Source organism: Mirounga leonina, unplaced genomic scaffold (assembly GCF_011800145.1).
Source record: "Mirounga leonina isolate KUSES-001 unplaced genomic scaffold, KU_Mleo_1.0 Mir_357, whole genome shotgun sequence".
Lineage (NCBI taxonomy): Eukaryota > Metazoa > Chordata > Mammalia > Carnivora > Phocidae > Mirounga > Mirounga leonina.
Genome location: NW_023270702.1, coordinates 12,389,137 through 12,408,224, shown reverse-complemented (window position 1 = coordinate 12,408,224; position 19,088 = coordinate 12,389,137). Strand labels below are relative to the sequence as shown.

The window sequence follows — 19,088 nt, the reverse complement described above, 5'->3', positions numbered from 1 at the left end:
CCCCACAGCCTATAGCCCACTCAGATGTGCCTCGTTAGAGTCCTCCCCTCATCCTTACTGTCACACATCTCTGTTTCAGCTGTCAGTGTTTATCTCTTACACTAGGGCAAAACATCCCTGCCTTTGTCTTGTTCCACTACAATCTACCCTTCACACTACAATCAGAGTGTTTTTTCTAATGCAAACTTTTATTATGTATTACTCTTTTCAAAAGTATGTCGGTGGTTTCTTGTGAGTATCACATTAAGTACAAAAACCTTTGTATAGCTGTATGCTATAATACAACTCTATGTAACTTGGCACCTACTTGTCTGTGTAGTCTCATCTTCCATGAAGATATGTCTGAATCTCTGTTCTCATATCCTGAACTGTTGATCCACAGAGGGCCAAATTCTCTCCCTTTGTGCATTTGAACATTCTACTCCTCTTATTGAAATACTCTCTTTGCCTTCCCTTCAACTCTTCACCTGGCCGCACCTCCTCCCTCAACAATCACCTCAGATTCATGTTCCCTTGTGACTACGTGCTTTTTTCCATATTGTTCTGGGTGTTTCACATATCTGCCTTTTCCCCATATTCACCTACATACCCCTATGAATGCACTTAGATCAAACATGGCCCCTTTTGAGAGCATTTCCTGACCTTCTGTGAGTACTCAGAGAATGCTGTGGTTGTCTTCTTGCAGTGTTTACTCCTGTCATGATAATCCTCTAATCGTTGTCTGTCTCTAACACTAGACTTGCTACCTAACCATCTATCATAGCCTCTAATTCAGGAAATGAGGGGAAGCCCTGGTGTGTTGCCACAGCCAACTGCTCCATCCTGAGGAATCCTGACAAATCAAAAGCATAGCTCCTGGCTGGGTTTGCCAACAGTGTTGTCCAACAAATTCAGATAAACTTGTCACAAGAGAAGCCAATAATTCAAGAGGGGGTTTTAGAAAAGAGATGGAGAGAAATTTATTTTGGGTGCAGGCAGCTGGGGAAGTGGCAGGCTCAAGCCTTAACAACTGACCTCTTCACTGGCAACCTGAAATTTTATAAGGAGAGGATGGAGGTTGGAGGTACGTGCAAGAGAGCAGGCAGAGTACATGATCATGGATAGGGGTCAGTATGTGTTCAGCCCATGAACATGGGTGGGGAGGGGGATGTGTGGTCTTCTAGGCAGTCCATTGCTATCTGGGCTTTTCTGGGCTGGTGGTTAGAATGTTCCAGTCATTGCAAGACACCTTCATTAATGCCTCAAGGAAGTGTGATAAGAAATAAGCACAATGGGTTTTACTTAGAGCATGAATTAAATGATCTTATCTATTTCTGATCTTAACTGTTGGGGTCTATAGTTGAGTAAGAGGGCTCACTAACTGAGTGCTTTCTGAGCAGGAATCATCTTCTACAAATTTATGACCCCCAAAGTTAGCAGTGTCTGGCTCATTGTAGGTGAATGAGTTTTAAATAAGTGATTCATTCTAAACCATGACGAGTTTTTCATCTCATGAATGAATATCCAATGAATATCCATTCATTCATGAGATAAAAATCTAGACATTGAGTTGTTATGGTACCTCTCTCCCACTTACACCCTTTGTCAGAAGATATAATTAACTGAAAGATGAAAGAAATTAAGGCCTATAAATAGAATGACAGTCTTTGAGATAAAAGAGTCTTTTGGAAGGAAGTGATGAAGGAATACCTTTCAGAATATGGAAAATTAGTTATATTTTTCTAATTTATAAATATCTGAGTGACATTTGATTCATAACCTAGTGTCTTATACCTGGTTCCTTCCCTTCAAAATACCAATTTCTCCTGCATATTGGCTGATTTTGTATTCTGTAACAATCCTAGACATTGGAGTCTGCATGGAACTGTGAGGATTCATGTTTTATCTTTATAAGTATCTTGTATTTATAAGGGTACATTAACTATGTAATTGGATTAAAACAATAATATTATATTAGACATTCCTAGACAAAAGAGAATTCAAAACTATTGCCACTGCCAGAACCCAGTGATATAAATTAACATTTAAAAAGATTACAGAAGTCTTTACACATTCTAATGCCAAGCTGAAAGGCCCACTTAGCTTTTGTCTTTTAAGTTGGCAGGAAAGTGAGAATGATGGCTATTGATGTTAACAGATGTGGCATCAACTCTAGGTTCACTATTGTTCATATGGAATTTTCTTCACATGGTACCCAGATGGTAACAAAAAAGTAGAATAAATTTCAAAATTAGTTTATTTTTTAATCATGATTACTGCATTCAGAAAATATTATGTGAGAGGCGCCTGGGTGGCTCAGTCGGTTGAGCGTCTGCCTTCGGCTCGGGTCATGATCCCGGGGTCCTGGAATGGAGCCCCGCATCGGGCTCCCTGCTCTGCGGGAAGCCTGCGGGTCATGATCCCAGGGTCCTGGAATCGAGCCCCGCATCGGGCAGGGAGCCTGCTTCTCCCTCTACCACTCCCCCTGCTTGTGTTCCCTCTCTCGCTGTCTCTCTCTCTGTCAAATAAATAAATAAATCTTAAAAAAAAAAAAAGAAAATATGTGAAAAACCTATTTTTTAAGCCAACTTTATATTATTCAAAGAAAGAACTTAAGTATATATGGATGCATTATGGAAATTTCTTTATCAAACACCTGTACATAATATTATAAACTTGTTTTTGTAAAACAGCTCTGAGGTTGCACAGCATTCTTTAAGGAAACGTTGACCTGTCATCCTTGATCCATGAATTCTCAGGTTTAGAAGGCACCTTAGAGGTAACCTAGTACTCCTTTCCCAATTCAAATACATCTTTTAAAGAATCCCTGGCAGGTGACTATGTAGTCTATTTTGTTATTTTTGTTTTCTTCTTTTAGTTGTGGGGTTTTGTAGTTGTTGTTGTTTGCATTGTTGTTGTTGTTTTGCAATCTACCATTTTGTAATGTTATCCATTAGTCATAATTGTATACTTTGGAACGAAACAGAGATCAGCTGGTCCGTCCACTGTTCACCAAAATATGAAAGCCACAAATTCAGAAGTCCTTGATTTTTTTTCCTTTTCCTTTCCCACTACCCTCCCTTCACTGATTTTGTCCTATCAGTTCTAAATTTAAATTATACATCTGATTTACCCACTTACGTCCATTTTCACTGCCACTAGGTGGTAGTCCAGGCCACCATCATCTTTGACCCACACTCCTGTAATAGCCTTCTCATTAATCCCTGTGTTTCAATTCTCATCTCCTTACAAGCAACTTTCTGTACCAGTGGTCTCCACACTGGAATATATACACTCCAGGGCAATGCAGGATCATTCATTAGGATACAAGAACAAATACCAGAAATTCTATTTCTATTTATTTTTATCCCATTCTTCTTAATTTCTATTTCATGTATGCTTATAATGTTGATAAATTAGTACAGTCCTGCATGTGTGTCATTTATAAATAAATAAATGTACATGTATTTGGGGGATCATGCTTAAATATTGAATACTCTATTCCAGATATGTTCTGATTAGCCCAGAGTAGGATTATTACTTCTTAGAATCTGCACACTGCCCTTATATAATGTAAGATCTTATTAGCATTTTAACTCTTTGCTTTTTTCCAAATTCATAATCTGATATATCCAACTTCCCAGATCCATAACGAACATGTAAATCACTGCTTCTTAACATGCAGTGCCTTCCATTTGTCCCAATTAGATTTTCTTACACTTTCTAAAAAAATTTTGAAACAATCTCATACTTGCGGGAAAAGTCAAGTACCATACAAGTACAACACAAATAATATTTTTTTCTGGACCATTTGGGAGTTCACTGCCAACCTGATGCCCCATCATCTCTAATACTTTATATTTCTGACAAAATCTCTTTCTACGCTGGTCACAAGACTATCAAAATCAGGAAATTAACATTGTTATTCCCATTTAATCCTTAGACCCTATTAAAAATTTGCCAGTTCTCAAAGTATGTCCTTTATCATAACTATTCCAATTCAGAATCACATGCTGCAATTATTTGTCAGGTTTCCTTATTCTCTTTCAAATTGGAAAAATTAACTCATTCCTTCTTTGACTTACATTATCTGGACACTTTTGAATATTTTAGACCGGTTATTTTGTAGAATATCCCTCAATTTGGGTTTGCCCATTGTTTTCTCGGGACGAGATTGAGGTGATGCATCTTAGGCTGACACACAGAAACAGTGCTGTGCTCCTCTCATTACATCCTATCTGGAGGCACATGATGTTGGTTTGTCCCAGTTATTGGTGATGTTAACTTTGATCGCTAGATTAATATGGTGTTTATCAGGTGCTTTCACTGTACAGTTACTCTTTTAAAGATTTTGTTTATTTATTTGTCAGAGAGAGAGCACACAAGCAGGGGGAGCAGGCAGAGAGAGAGGCGGGCTCTCCACTGAGCAAGGAGCCCAATGCGGGAGTTGACCCCAAGACCCTGGGACCATGACCTGAGCTGCTGAAGGCAGACGCTTAACCGACTGAGCCACCCAGGCGTCGCTGTACAGTTACTCTTTTATTACATGTTTTGTGGGGAGGTACTGTGCGACTATGTCATTATCCCATTCCATAGCAAACTTTTATTATTTACCAATTTATTTATATTAGTATGGACTCAGGGTTTCTATTTTATTCAGTGGGTATAATTTTTTACTATTTCTTACCATCATTTATTTTGATACTCGCATTGTCCCATATTTGGCCATGAGATCCCCCTCGTTCAGGCTTCTGCATCTTTTTGACATTCCCTTCACTCTTTGAGCACTTCCTTGATTTTTGATCTATGTCTCACTTTCTTTGTTTTGACATTTCAGGTCATTTATATTACTTTGAGCCTTGATTATGCCACTTATAATATCAGCTATTCCTCCTAGATGATAAGCATTTCTTCTGTTTCTTTGTTCAAGTCATGGATAATAATGGATGATAATGGATATGGATATATAATGGATTATAATAATGGATATAATGGATATAGTGGATAATAATGACCAGTGTGTTGAAGCCGAGGAAAGAGCCCTGTTGTACTGTTCCAGAGACTACTTCCCAGATCAGCAGTCTTCAACGAATTAATCAATATACTATTTTGTAGTGTATTTTGAAGACTTATTGATCATCAAGCTAGTTGCTGCTGCCAAGTTAGAGTCACTATCAAGCCAAAGATTCTTCCCTGGATTCCAACCATCTCCTTCCTGAAAGAAAATAATTTCTTAGCATTCAGTGCTGTTCTCCATAACTGAAAGCACTGTCTCCATCCCCACCTGATCCCAGGGTTCAGAGAACTCATACTTTATTTTTATTTTTTTAAAGATTTTATTTATTTATTTGACAGAGAGAGATATAGCGAGAGAGGGAACACAAGCAGGGGGAGTGGGAGAGGGAGAAGCAGGCTTCCTGCAGAGCAGGAAGCCCGATGCAGGGCTCGATCCCAGGACCTGGGATCATGACCTGAGCTGAAGGCAGACACTTAATGCCTGAGCCACCCAGGCGCCCCAAGAACTCATACTTTAAAGTCACTCCCATTGCAAGAAGGATCTTGACTTAGAGCTCACTTAAGGATATCAAAGCTTTGGGTACACATTTTACACTCAGTATACTGCTTAACTGAGCAAATGAATAAATACTGAAGATTAATGCAAATAAATTAATCCAAACTTGAAATGGGTCTAGCTGTCCAATAATCTATGAGTGTTCATGGAAAAGCCTCTAATGCCAAAAATCTGGATTCCAGATTTTTTTTTCAAGACTTACAGCTGTGAAACTTGACAAACCACTGAATTACTCTGAGTTTCAGTGTTTTTTGTTTTTGTTGTTATTAGATGAAAATAATAAATGGAACACTCCTGCCTCGTCCACAGACTTGTATAAGCCAGAGAAATCATGTAAATGAAAATTATCTATACCTTAATTTGTATTAATGTGTAACATCATTCTTATGGTGAATATACAATGTTACCATACAGTTATTTTTTCATTATTTTATAAGAAAATGAGCAGATTAAAAAGAAAATGAGCAGATTTTTGAAATGCCCATCATTTTCCTAAACTGTTTACCTAATACTGACATATACTGACATTTTTTAAAAAAGAAAAGCTTAAAAATTTTTTTAAATTAACTAAATAAAATAACACAGAGAAGAAAAGAAAATGAAGCTAACTTAGCTTTTTGAAATACTCACGAATCATCTACTTAAAAATTGTTCTCAGATTTTTCTGGGATCAATATAAACCTCACTATTTGATTTACAAAAATCCTTCCTTTCTTTAATTAGAAAGTTAGAACAGATTTGCTTCTCAAAACTGATGGCATTTTTCCCCTGCTCTTTGATTTTTCAAAAAGTACTGATTTTATTTTTTTTTTAAGATTTTATGTATTTATTTGTCAGAGAGAGAGGGAGGGGGAACACAAGCAGGGGGAGTGGGAGAGGGAGAAGCAGGCTTCCCGCTGAGCAAGGAGCCTGATGTGGGGCTTGATCCCAGGACCCCCGGATCACAACCTGAGCCAAAGGCAGATGCTCAACTGACTGAGCCAACCAGGCATCCAAGAAGTACTGATTTTAACTCTTGAATAGAGAGAGCATCAGATTTAACTCCTGTCATTCAGGAATCATTTCTCAGCTTGGTGGGCAGGCTGGAGGAGTTGGGGGTCATCTCTATATCTCTATTCTATCTATAAAATTAATGTAAAAGCATCCTACTTCTTACTGTTGTAGTGAGGACTAAATGTAATAATGCATGTGAAAGAAGGCCTATAAATAATAAAACTTTATACAAATATGTAAGTAACATATGACTCAGAACTTGGAAGTAATAATAGCAAAACCTGTCATCTATTGATGTAGTCTCCTTATCAGATTCTATGCTCTCTTTCAATGCTACAACGACCCAATATGTATTATTATCCCTGTTTTACAGATGAGGAAACTGAGGATCAGAGGGGTTAAGTACTGCCCAAAGTCACACAGCTAATAAGCAGTGGAGCAAATTCAATCTCAGGTCTGTCTGACCCCCAAACTCTACCCTTAACCCATGCCACAAATTCTACCCCAAACGTCACCAATTTGGCCCCAAAATCTTGAATCCATTTAATAAGAGTCTGTCCTGAGAAGATCGCTTGTATTCATGAGCTGCTGCCCAACCTTTATGTTGTCGGTTCTAAATTTTCCAATATGAAAACTGTTTTAGGTTGTGGGGAAAACAGAAACTATACAGTTAATAGTTCTGATGATGTCTCTTACTTATCTGCTAACACTGTATCCTCTCCTGAAAGAAGCAGACCTCTTCTTTCCTACTCTTTTTGTGAGCATTTTCTGTATTTCATGCTTTTCAAAAGGCTAAATTACTTTTGCTTTTAGGACTAGCTGAGAAAATGCCCAGTTTGATTAGAAAGACTTGAATTGGTTAGCCATTCAATGAGTTGAATAGATACTCTGGCCAAGTACATTTTCTGCATAGAATAATTTAGTTAATAATTCATTAAAATTCTTACCCATGCAGATTTTCCATTTTTAAATTTACTCAATGCTTACATTGATAGGTGTTACCAATTTGTCATGTACTCATACAAAATCGATGGTTTCACAAGTAAATGTTTTGGATCCTGAACTGGATCATCAGAAATTATCAAGGATAGTAACAATACTTTATGAATTGGGTGCTAAATAATGCTTATGAAATGCTTATTTCTTTGAGAGTTTATTACATTTTAAATGACCACAATCGTGATAATTGTGAAACTTTGACAGCTTAATGATCAGCAGAGTAGACAGGGCCCCATGTTGAATGCTGCTTTGCATTAGTGACCGAATTTCCCTATGGATCCTACAAAACCATCAAGGTTACTGCAACTGATGCTTCAAAAGAATTCAGTTACACTATACTATCATTTGAAAATTTAAATAAATTGCAGTATTCACCCAAGGTATGTATGACATGTTGGCCTTGCAGGTTAAATTAATTTTAAAAATTTTTTATTTTGATCTCAATATTACTCTCTGTAACTTGATTCCAAGAATATTTTCATATCTACCTTCTGCAACCTTCATTTTCTCAGAATTTCTGTATTTTCTATTTTAAAAGTCCTTTTGAACTTATGTAATAACTATGGAATCAATTGCTTTTAAATGTCATGAACCTAATAAACACATCTTGACCCAAATGAAAATTCATACACTTATGTGATGATAACCATTCTCTGAGGAAAAGTCCTTGGCAATATATCCTTGGGAAAAGAACAATGCTGGAAACTAACATTCACTTAATTTTAATGTATAACGTTTGCCTTGTTTTCTTAGACTATAAGTGAATGTAATTTTTTTTTAAATGGAGACACTGGAAAAAATATGAAAGGACTTGTTTCCTGCTGTTTTTGGGAAAATGTAATCCTTCCTTAGCATTAGCTAAAACCCTTACTCTAAAATGGTTTTCCCAAAATAATGTATTGGGAGCCAGAAAAATTCCCTTTCTCTTTACAGAGATCTAACAGGTTGGGAACTAATTATAAAGTATTTTTTGACAATCAAACAGCAGACTTTTATATAACTTTTGCTTGTATTTTTAGTGCTTCAGAATTAGCTTGAAATAGATCTCAGGAAATGATTCGGAAGCTAATGTGAGGTCCCTAGACTAAAAACTAATAATAATACTACTCTAACATTTGTATCCTTTTCCTCATCACATTAGTTTTCTATGTCATATAATTAATTAAGAGATTACAGTTTATTCAGATTAATTCCATTAAAAGAACTTTAAAAACACTTGAGATACGGGTGCCTGGGTGGCTCAGTCGGTTAAGCGTCCAACTCTTGATTTCGGCTCAGGTCATGATCAGGGTCAGGAGATGGAGCCCTGTGTAGGGCTCTGAGCTCCATGCTCAAGATTCTCTCTCCTTCTGCCCCTCCCCCATCCCACTCGCACTCTCAAAAAAACAACAAAAGCACTTTGAGGTAAGGGGTAAAATCTTAGTTTCAAAAGTACTAATTTAGAGTCAACTGTATTTCAAATGTTAAATATGAAGCTAATTAGGATAAGACTTCTGAGTCAACAGTAGAAATGCTGAATTGGTCCTATTTCATTCGGGGTAAAGTTTCTCCGCACAGAACCATTGTTTAATTTAAGAATCATTGTAATACCTCTTTTATCCTGCACTGACCACATTTTTACTCTTGTCAAGGTATCAGATACACACCGGACTTCAACATTCTATCATAAGACCTACCCAACCCAACTGCTTACCTCTGGACAATGCAACCCTACCTCAGAAGCTGAAGGAGGTTGGCTATTCAACACATATGGTTGGAAAATGGCACTTGGGTTTTTATAGAAAAGAATGTATGCCCACCAAGAGAGGATTTGATACCTTTTTTGGTTCCCTCCTGGGAAGTGGTGATTACTATACGCACTACAAATGTGACAGTCCTGGGATGTGTGGCTATGACTTGTATGAAAATGACAACGCTGCCTGGGACTATGACAATGGCATCTACTCCACACAGATGTACACTCAAAGAGTTCAGCAAATCTTAGCTTCTCATGACCCCAGAAAGCCTATATTTCTATATATTGCCTACCAAGCTGTTCACTCACCACTGCAAGCCCCCGGCAGGTATTTTGAACACTACAGATCCATTATCAACATAAATAGGCGGAGGTACGCTGCCATGCTTTCCTGCTTAGATGAAGCAATCAACAATGTGACCCTGGCCCTGAAGACTTATGGTTTCTATAACAACAGCATTATCATATACTCTTCAGATAATGGCGGCCAGCCCACAGCAGGAGGAAGTAACTGGCCTCTCAGAGGTAGCAAAGGGACATACTGGGAAGGGGGCATTCGGGCTATCGGCTTTGTGCATAGTCCACTTCTGAAAAACAAGGGAACCGTGTGTAAGGAGCTTGTGCACATCACCGACTGGTACCCCACTCTGATTTCACTGGCTGAAGGACAGATTGATGAGGACATTCAGCTGGATGGCTACGATGTCTGGGAAACCATAAGTGAGGGCCTTCGTTCGCCCCGGGTGGATATTTTGCACAACATTGACCCCATTTATACCAAGGCAAAAAATGGCTCCTGGGCAGCAGGCTACGGGATTTGGAACACCGCCATCCAGTCAGCCATCAGGGTGCAGCACTGGAAACTGCTTACAGGAAACCCTGGCTACAGTGACTGGGTGCCCCCTCAGTCTTTCAGCAACCTGGGGCCCAACCGCTGGCACAACGAACGAATCACCTTGTCGACCAGCAAAAGCATATGGCTGTTCAACATCACAGCCGACCCCTATGAGAGAGTGGACCTGTCTCACAGGTATCCTGGAATCGTGAAGCAGCTGCTGCGGAGGCTCTCGCAGTTCAACAAAACCGCAGTGCCTGTCAGGTACCCCCCCAAAGACCCCAGGAGTAACCCTCGGCTCAATGGGGGAGTCTGGGGACCATGGTATAAAGAGGAACACAAGAGAAAGAAGCCAAGCAAAAATAAGGCTGAGAAAAAGCAGAAGAAAAGTAAGACCAAGAAGCAACAGCAGAAAGCAGGTTCATTTTCAAATTGCCATTCTGATGTTTGCCATCACCGTGGATAAGTACACGTTTTTTCCTGGCTGGTTAAACTTAAGTCGGTCTTAGTCTTTTAGCTGTTTTCTAGGTAGACCAGCAAATCTGGCTCGATGATACCACGGCCATAAGCACCAGACTTACTTTTCGCGTGTTGGCCACGGGGAAAACAGGGCTATTCAGTGCCAAAGGTGCTACCCTTGCGAGCCACACGTGGAGGAGAATGGAGATGCTGATTTCTTTTGCTCCTTTGTGAAAGTGCTCGTTAAGGATTTCAGCTGCTGTGTTTCCGTCCACGGACCAAACACTTGCTTTAAACTGCAAGCCATGAATATGTTAATTTCATGCAAGTTACAGGGTAGCAGGATGAAAAGTACCTTTGATCAAGTACAAAGGTTGCCTCACCTCAAAAGGCCTTGAAAAATATTTTCTCTTAGTGAATTATTGTATCTCCATCTTATGATACTTGGTTTTTTAAATTAATTCCATTTCACGTATCATTTCCCTTCCTGTGAAAATAAGCTGTTTCCTCCTGTGTAAACAGCTTGCACCTCATTTTATCACGCATGAGGGAATGGCAAATAAGAATGTTTGAGCACACTGCCAAAACGTGAATGTAACTATTTTCTAAACACTTTAACAGAATGACATTTCAACGTAAAGTACATAATTTATTTTACAGAAAAAATATTATTTTGTTTTCATAAAAAGTTATACAAATGACTTTTATTTTTATTTTCTATATACTGTTAGAAGTTTATTTCATATCTTCAAGATTACCAAGCACTGTAATACTATAAATTACTGTAATACTGTGTGAATTCATGGAATATAAAAAGAAAATTAGTCAGAAAAAATGATAATCATCATTGTTCAACCATTATTTTGAATGTAAAAAGATGAATATATTCCTTACAAATTACTTGGAAATTCAGTGTTGTATGGGGTTGAGAGACAACTTTATTGTTTCTGTCATAAACACTTTATTTATGTGTCTTTATTATTAAAATGACTTATTTTACAGCACTAGCAAATTTAGTGTGGTTTTCCTGATCTAGTTTCTAGATAAAATTATATTATTCATCTTAACAACAAAAATCTTTACAAATAGGCAATTTTCTAACAACCATATTATTTATGTATAAAAATATAAAAATATATAAAACATATGTGTTTTAAATATATAAATATGTAAAATATATTTATATATTATTTATAATATGGATTTTGCAAATAAGAGGTGTTTCCACTTGGCTATTTCATAGAGAAAAATGTTATTTTGTTAATCTATAACATTTATGATGATCCTACTCTTACACAAAGTAGATACGGTGGGGATGTGATTTTAAGTTCTCTATTAATGGCCATAACTTTTTCAATGGAAATAAATTAGCCCACAGGCTTCTATCTGGAAATGGCTTCACAGATGTTCGCTCTTTGTAAGAATACCTGCCACCTGCACATGGTGCTAGGTAGACTGTGATTTAAGAGAAGTCTGTCTTGCAGGGCGCCTGGGTGGCTCAGTTGGTTAGGTCATGCTCCTGGGCTCCCTGCTCAACAGGGAGTCTGCTTCTGCCCCTCCCCCTGCTCATGTGCTGGGCTTACTCTCTCTCTCTCTAAAATAAATAAAATCTTTTTTTTTTTTTAAAGTCTGTCTTGCCCTTAAAAAACTAAAGTCTAACATAATAGTCACCTATAAATAATGAACAAAAATATTTTCAAAATGCTGTCAGCAAACCTCTAGGTCTTTCAAGACATCCAGGAAGGAAAATCCTCTACAGTTGACTTTCATGCCCTAATCATTAAAACTGTGTTAATACTGGACATTTAGTCTCAGGCATCATTCTCCTAAACTATGATTCTCAGGCTGCATTTCTAGAGCTGTCCGTGGCTCTTTCAAGTGTAAACTGCAGCTTTTTAAAACCTCTGATCCTTTTACCAGGAGACCAAAAGAAAGTCCTGGACTGAAAAATAAGTTTCCCACTAGTTTTGTCAGAAAACAGCTTGTGGATATGGCCATGCATCTTGGATGAGAAAGGATATAAAACAGTTAATGCGAACAAAAAAGCAACAAACCCTTATGGTCCCTTTCCAGTGAAAACATCCACCCCAGGTCTGTCAAGTCTACTAAAGGAGTTGTTTCATCTATATTTACATACTCTTACTTCACTTTTCAAAAAATTGAGTGAATGTTACAGTTTTCTTGACCAGGCCCTTTTTGAAAATCTGAAGGACAGAGAAAACACTGGGCCACTGACAGCTGAATAAGTATACGGTAAATACACTTTAACATTTGCTATCCCACGGTCCATGAATTTGGCATCAGGATTAGCTTCTTAAGCATTTTATTCACAGGATTCTTGAGCACCCAAATTGTGAATTTGTCAGCAGCCATCAGAAGAGGTGTTGGCAGAAAGATATACATTCATTCAACAAATATTTATTAAATTCTACTATCTGTCAGGTAAAATTCTAGGGGCTTGGGATGTATCAATGAACAAAATGAATAAAAATTCTTACCTTTGTGCAGGTTATGCTCTTGCCAAGTTAGGCAGACAATAAATAATGAACATAACTAATAAGCAAATTATATACATAGTCTCCCGCCTTAGCCACAATTTTGCTTTCCGCGGTTTCAGTTACTCTAAGTCCACTGTAGTCCGGAAGTAGGTGATCCTCCTTCTTCTGTATCGTCAGGTCACTTGTAGCCATCCCAATGCCTATGTCATTCACCTCGCTTCATTTCATCACTCTGGGACTTTTTTCATCTCACATCATCACAAGAAGGCTGAGTTCAGTACAATAAGATATTTGAGAGAGAGAGAGAGAGCACATTCATGCAACTTTTATTCCAGCATGTTGTTATAATTGTTATTTTTTATTAGTTATTGCTGTTAATCTCTTACTGTGCTTAATTTATAAATTAAGCTTTATCATAGGTATGTAGGTATAGGAAAAAATATAGTTCTATATATAGGGTTAGACATTATCTGCAGTTTCAGGCATCTCCTGGAGGTCTTGGGACCGCTGTATATAAGTACTATATAAAGTAATATGAAAAGGAAAAGGGGAGGATTCATTCAACGCCAAGTTTATCCACCCATTTATTCAACATTTGTGAAGTGCCACATGTAATGGTATCTGCTAGGGTCTGGTGACAAGTATCATCAGAGTTCCTGCCTTCAGGTCGTGTACATTCTCCTGGGAAACATACACAAATCAAATAGACATCCTCATCTCCCCCACACTTCTTCCCTAATTGATCTCTCTCCGTAGCACTTCTCACCCTTTAATATAGTTCATATTTTACTTACATATTTTCTTTATTCTCTGACTCTTCCCTCTAGAGTATAAGCTTCTTAAAAGTGGTTTATGTCTGGGGCGCCTGGGTGGCACCGTCGGTTGAGTGCCTGCCTTCAGCTCAGGTCATGATCTCAGGGTCCTGGCATCAAGCCCTGCGTTGGGCTCCCAGCTCAGCAGGGAGCCTGCTTTTCTCTCTCTCCCTCTGCCTCCCCACCAGCTTGTGCTCTCTCACTCACTCTCAAATAAATAAATAAATAAAATCTTAAAAAAAAAAGTGGTTTATGTCTGTTTACATCTGTATCATCAGTATATAAAGCAATACCTGGCTCATAGTCAGCATTCAATATATATTTCTTGAATGAATAAATAAAATAATCACGTATGTCCATATGTTCAGCTATATTTGCTTGAGTTTCCGTTTTTCTTTTTTTTTTGTTTGCTTTCCATTTCTTATATAGGGATTTCACTGTTGAGAATAGAACTAATCATCCCTAATACTTTCCTCATAATAATAGCAATAATGTGAAATGCAGACATTTCTAGCACTATAAAAAAGTAACTCTAATAATGTATAGTTATAAAAACAGAGTGTTATAGCAAAAGCCAAGCAAAAGTCACACAAAATTGAGAGCCAATTTTATCTATATAATCTTTATTACCTAACAGGGCAGAACACTATTATTCTAACACTACTTTGAATATCACAGAATACATTAGCTAAAATGAGAGTTTCCAGAAAGGAGAGGTGGGGGCTTAAATTGTGAATATTTTTTTTGTAGCAAGTGGTGAAAGGAAAAAAAACATAAATAGCAAATAAACCTCTATGTCTTCATAGAATTATGAAGACACATGGACTATAGCTCCTATCCTTGGGTGTTCTATTATAAACTTCTCCAATTTGGCAGAGCAGGAATTCTTCTTTGAAGATAGGTTTTTCTTTCTTTTTTTTTTTTTTTATTTATTATTATTTTTTTTAACTTTAATTTTTTGAAGATAGGTTTTTCTTAAGCTGGGTTGTAGCATCTCCATGAAGTCTGTTGATTTATAGGCTAGCTATGACATTATTAAACCCAGGACAACAAAATGTCCTTGTGAGTTGGGCAGACAAACACATTACCTAACCTTCCATTTCATATCTATGACTTGAAGTTTCCTTTCTCTCAAATTTTTCTACGATCTTAAAATAAATAAATAAATAAATAAATAAATAAATAAAAATTTTCTACGATCTTATATTCTTGGTCAATTGGTTTATGCAATTTTGTGTAAAATTAATCCCAACAACCGCAAAGGAGCAAGAAAATAACATAGGCTCATGAGAAATGTCTACATAGTCACTCTTTGCAGAAATTCTCTAGCTGAAAATTTTAAGTGAGGAACATCTTATGAATCAAAGAAAAGTGAAATTTGTCTTTCAGAATAAAAATCCAAAAACAATTTTCAAGAGGACATATTAATCTCTCTGGAAACAATAAACAATTAATGTTCCTTCAACCTTGAGAGCTGTGAATGACTGGTGGATACTTTCAACTGAACTTCTAAATCCTAAACAACTATGAGAAAAAAAATTTTTATAACTAAAGTTAACAGACACAAAACCTTGATTTGAGGTAGCAGCTGAAACTGTATTTTCTCACCTCACCATCACTAGAACTTCCAGAGGCTCTTTTTCAGCAAAAAAATTATAGCATAATTCATCAGTCATGGAGATGCATTCTAATACATGTCCCACTAACATTTCTCTATTTGTAGCTTTTTGTGATTGGAGTATCAATCCCCTCCCTACCTGGGAGGTAGGGAATTACAAGCATGTAGCATCCACATTACTTTCTACTATGCAGTCACACTTTTTTTTTTTTTTTTTTAAGATTTTATTCATTTATTTGAGAGAGAGAATGAGAGAGAGCACGAGAGGGAAGCGGGTCAGAGGGAGAAGCAGACTCCCTGCCGAGCAGGGAGCCCGATGCGGGACTCGATCCAGGGACTCCAGGATCATGACCTGAGCTGAAAGCAGTCGCTTAACCAACTGAGCCACCCAGGCGCCCCATATGCAGTCACATTTAATTCAGCAACAAAATGCAGGGGTTCAGGGTCTATCACCCCAAAATATGCTGTCCTGGCATATTGGTTACTTTGAGTGAGTTAAAGGGAAGTTAAAAATGGCACATGCAAGAAGGGACCTCTGACCTTCCTTTGTCTTCTGGAAGGCAGGAGATAAAACTCCCGTGAAAAGTGCCCTCCCTGTTGCTGGAGTGGGGAGTGGGGTGGGAGGGATGGGGTGGCTGGGTGATAAAGACACTGGGGAGGGTATGTGCTATGGTGAGCACTGTGAATTGTGCAAAACTGTTGAATCACAGATCTGTACCTCTGAAACAAATAATGCAATATATGTTAAGAAAAATAAAAAGATAGTAGGAAGGGATAAATGAAGGGGGGAATCAGAGGGGGAGACGAACCATGAGAGACGATGGACTCTGAAAAACAAACTGAGGGTTCTAGAGGGGAGGGGGGTGGGAGGATGGGTTAGCCTGGTGATGGGTATTAAAGAGGGCACGTTCTGCATGGAGAACTGGGTGTTATGCACAAACAATGAATCATGGAACACTACATCAAAAACTAATGATGTATGATGATTAACATAACAATAAAAAAATTTTTTTTTAAAAAGTGCCCTCCCTGTACCAGGAGGAAGGAAGACATTCTCGTCACCAGAGAAGGGGACTGAAGGCTGAGAGAAATCTGTACAAACTTGTTAAACTGATCCTCATCTCTCTAGTCACGTTTCCACAATTAACTGCCCTAGCCCAAACCCCTTTGTTTTGTCACGTTCTTACAATTTACCACCCTTTGTCCAACCTACTACGTAGCATTCAACTCTAGCTACTTCTTTGGGTCTTCATTTTCCAGTGAAGGTGCCCACATACATGTAGAAATGAAATATACAGTCTTTTTATTATACTTGTCTTTCTTTTCTTCAGGTTTTGCTCAAAGCCCTAAGAGTTAACTTAGCCTTTCAAAGATTACAGTAACTGCTGCCAAGATAAGCTATTACTTTCCAGCGGGGAGAAGTGGCTGCAGTGACCATCAGACTAGGTAAGTGGATAAGTGGAAAGGTTTTTCCCTTCTTTCTTTGGCTCCATGCCTGTGTACTTCCCTAGCATCCGGGCTATGGTTGCGCTGTTTCTTTCTGTCCTCTATGGCTCCACATTTTTCATTTTTAGTACCTTCATTATCCATCCCTGAGTCCCACACCACCTCCTGCCACAGAACTAGGCACAGAGACACCTGTGTCTAGCAAATTATTGACATCTTAATTCCTCCCCTCCTAAAGTTCCCCAGCATAAAGAGATGAGTGTGTAGAGCTACCCTCATCCCCCCTGGTGATGGGAAGTCCTGAGCCCCACACTTAAACCTTTAGCAGTAGAGATCACGGTAGAAGGGGAGTGGGGGAGGGGAGAAGCAAAGTGTTTCCATAGGAACAAGTGAGATCTATCTCCCTTCAGGTTTGAGCAGCTTAGCAGCTGCAGTGCCCAAAGCCTTACTACAGTTTTGGTAACTAATTAATGCTTTCTCCTCCTGTCTACAGGAGAAAGCAATAAACAAAGTAATTTCTACTGTTTGGGGCCTACCCAAAGCCCACCTTTAGGAATTCCTGCTCTTTCTCATCTAGCCTGGAGGAGAAAGCAACTGAGACATCTTCTCTACCTACCCACAGCCCAATTTGGGGAATTCCTGGGCCTTTTCTTCCCTTGCCTGGAACAAAGAACAAAAACCAAAAGCACCATTTGGGCTGCTTGTTCCAATCCTACCTCCCGCTCCCCAGCCAACAAACGTCTCCCCGTCCTTTCAAAATGGTAGCCACTAGCTTCTGTTGACATCTCTCAAATCCTGTTAGTCAGCCTATGAGGTTCTCCTATGACTCTTCCAACAAACCAGGTTTCAAACAGGATCCCATCCTTGTCAGCAAAATTGATACATTTTTACTATTTATATTTCTTCATAGTTATCCTGAAAGAAACCCTGACCTTGCTGGGGTAGAGATCAGAGTCATTGTTATTATTTACTCATGATGACATCACCAATTTCCCAGAGGTGACCTCATAACAGCCACATGATTAGGACTCCGTGTCCAGGAGTTGTACCACAGGAGAAGAACCCTGAGATTAGGAATTGGGGTTTTATATAGAAACAGGATACCTCTCCCCTCCTCCCCTTCTGAGAAAAAAAGAGAAACCTCTGCTCTGCAGGCTTTCACAATCCTTTGGAATGTAAATGAATTAAGTCTGCACCACAGAATGCAAAGCATTTGGCTCTGGAAGAGGTAAGTTTTATTACCCTTCGGATGAGAGCAGATGGTTCAAGGTCTATCCAATACCCTTTAACTTCCAAGGCTTGTCCTTTAACCCAAGTGCCAATAATGTTTTCTCAGAAAGGCCTAACTGTGTAGAACCATGAAGATAGCCACTTCTTGACACAGATCAGTGGTTGCCTGTGGCTGAATGTTGGAGCGAGATTGAGAGGGAATAGGTAGGAGGGAATCTTCTGGGGAAAGGGAAGTATTTTAAAACTGAAATGTGGGGTCTCAGGATCAAAACGGCAAGCAGGCCTGCTATTGCAGCATCCAGCCAGTGGCTGGAGGGTATTCGGAAATGGTATCACGATGCCACAGGGTCCAATAAACTGGAGTTAGTTTATTGAGATGATACAGTATATGAGAATGATGATGTGAAAGAGGCCATAAGCTTCCTGAGAACCTGTATAACCACAGGGTGTTTCACACTGAGAGAGCACTGGATCTGACCACGAGGCAGCAGATCATGCCTAATGAGCAGTGGACAAAATATGAGGAGGATCAATTCTACTTGAACCCTACTTGAAAGAAGTTATTTGGGAAACAGAAGAGAGAGAAAAATGGGCAAAGAAATAATCATGCAGTTGAAATCTGTGGTTGCAGCTGTCCTCAAATATTTTTAAGAAGTTGGGTAAATCTGAAGTGTACAATTGAGAACTATTTGGGCTGTAAATGTACTACTTTAAATAAATGTCTATTGTAATTTTTGAAAATTAAATTTAAAAAATGTTAATAAAAAAGCTGAATTGCAGGGATGATTTCACAACTGCACAATGTACTAAAAATCACTGAACTGTACACTTGAGATAGGAAACTGAAGGGACCCCATGAAGGACTGCTTTTTTGCTGCCTCTATTCTTGCAAGGACCTGCACCTCTGCTTTA

At 38.5% G+C, this 19,088-nt stretch overlaps 1 protein-coding gene and 1 pseudogene across 1 annotated transcript in view; both read left to right on the top strand.

Annotated features, from left to right (window-relative positions):
• ARSJ (arylsulfatase family member J) overlaps positions 1–11,201 on the top strand; it is a 79,690-nt gene extending 68,489 nt beyond the window's left edge. Inside the window, exon 2 of the mRNA XM_035030324.1 lies at positions 9,175–11,201. Within this exon, the coding sequence (XP_034886215.1) occupies positions 9,175–10,579 (1,405 nt within the window). The 3' untranslated portion in view covers positions 10,580–11,201. The remainder of the gene's footprint in view (positions 1–9,174) is intronic.
• Positions 11,202–18,425: 7,224 nt separating this feature from the next.
• Positions 18,426–18,780, top strand: LOC118027002 (annotated as a pseudogene).
• The last annotated feature ends 308 nt before the right edge of the window (positions 18,781–19,088 follow it).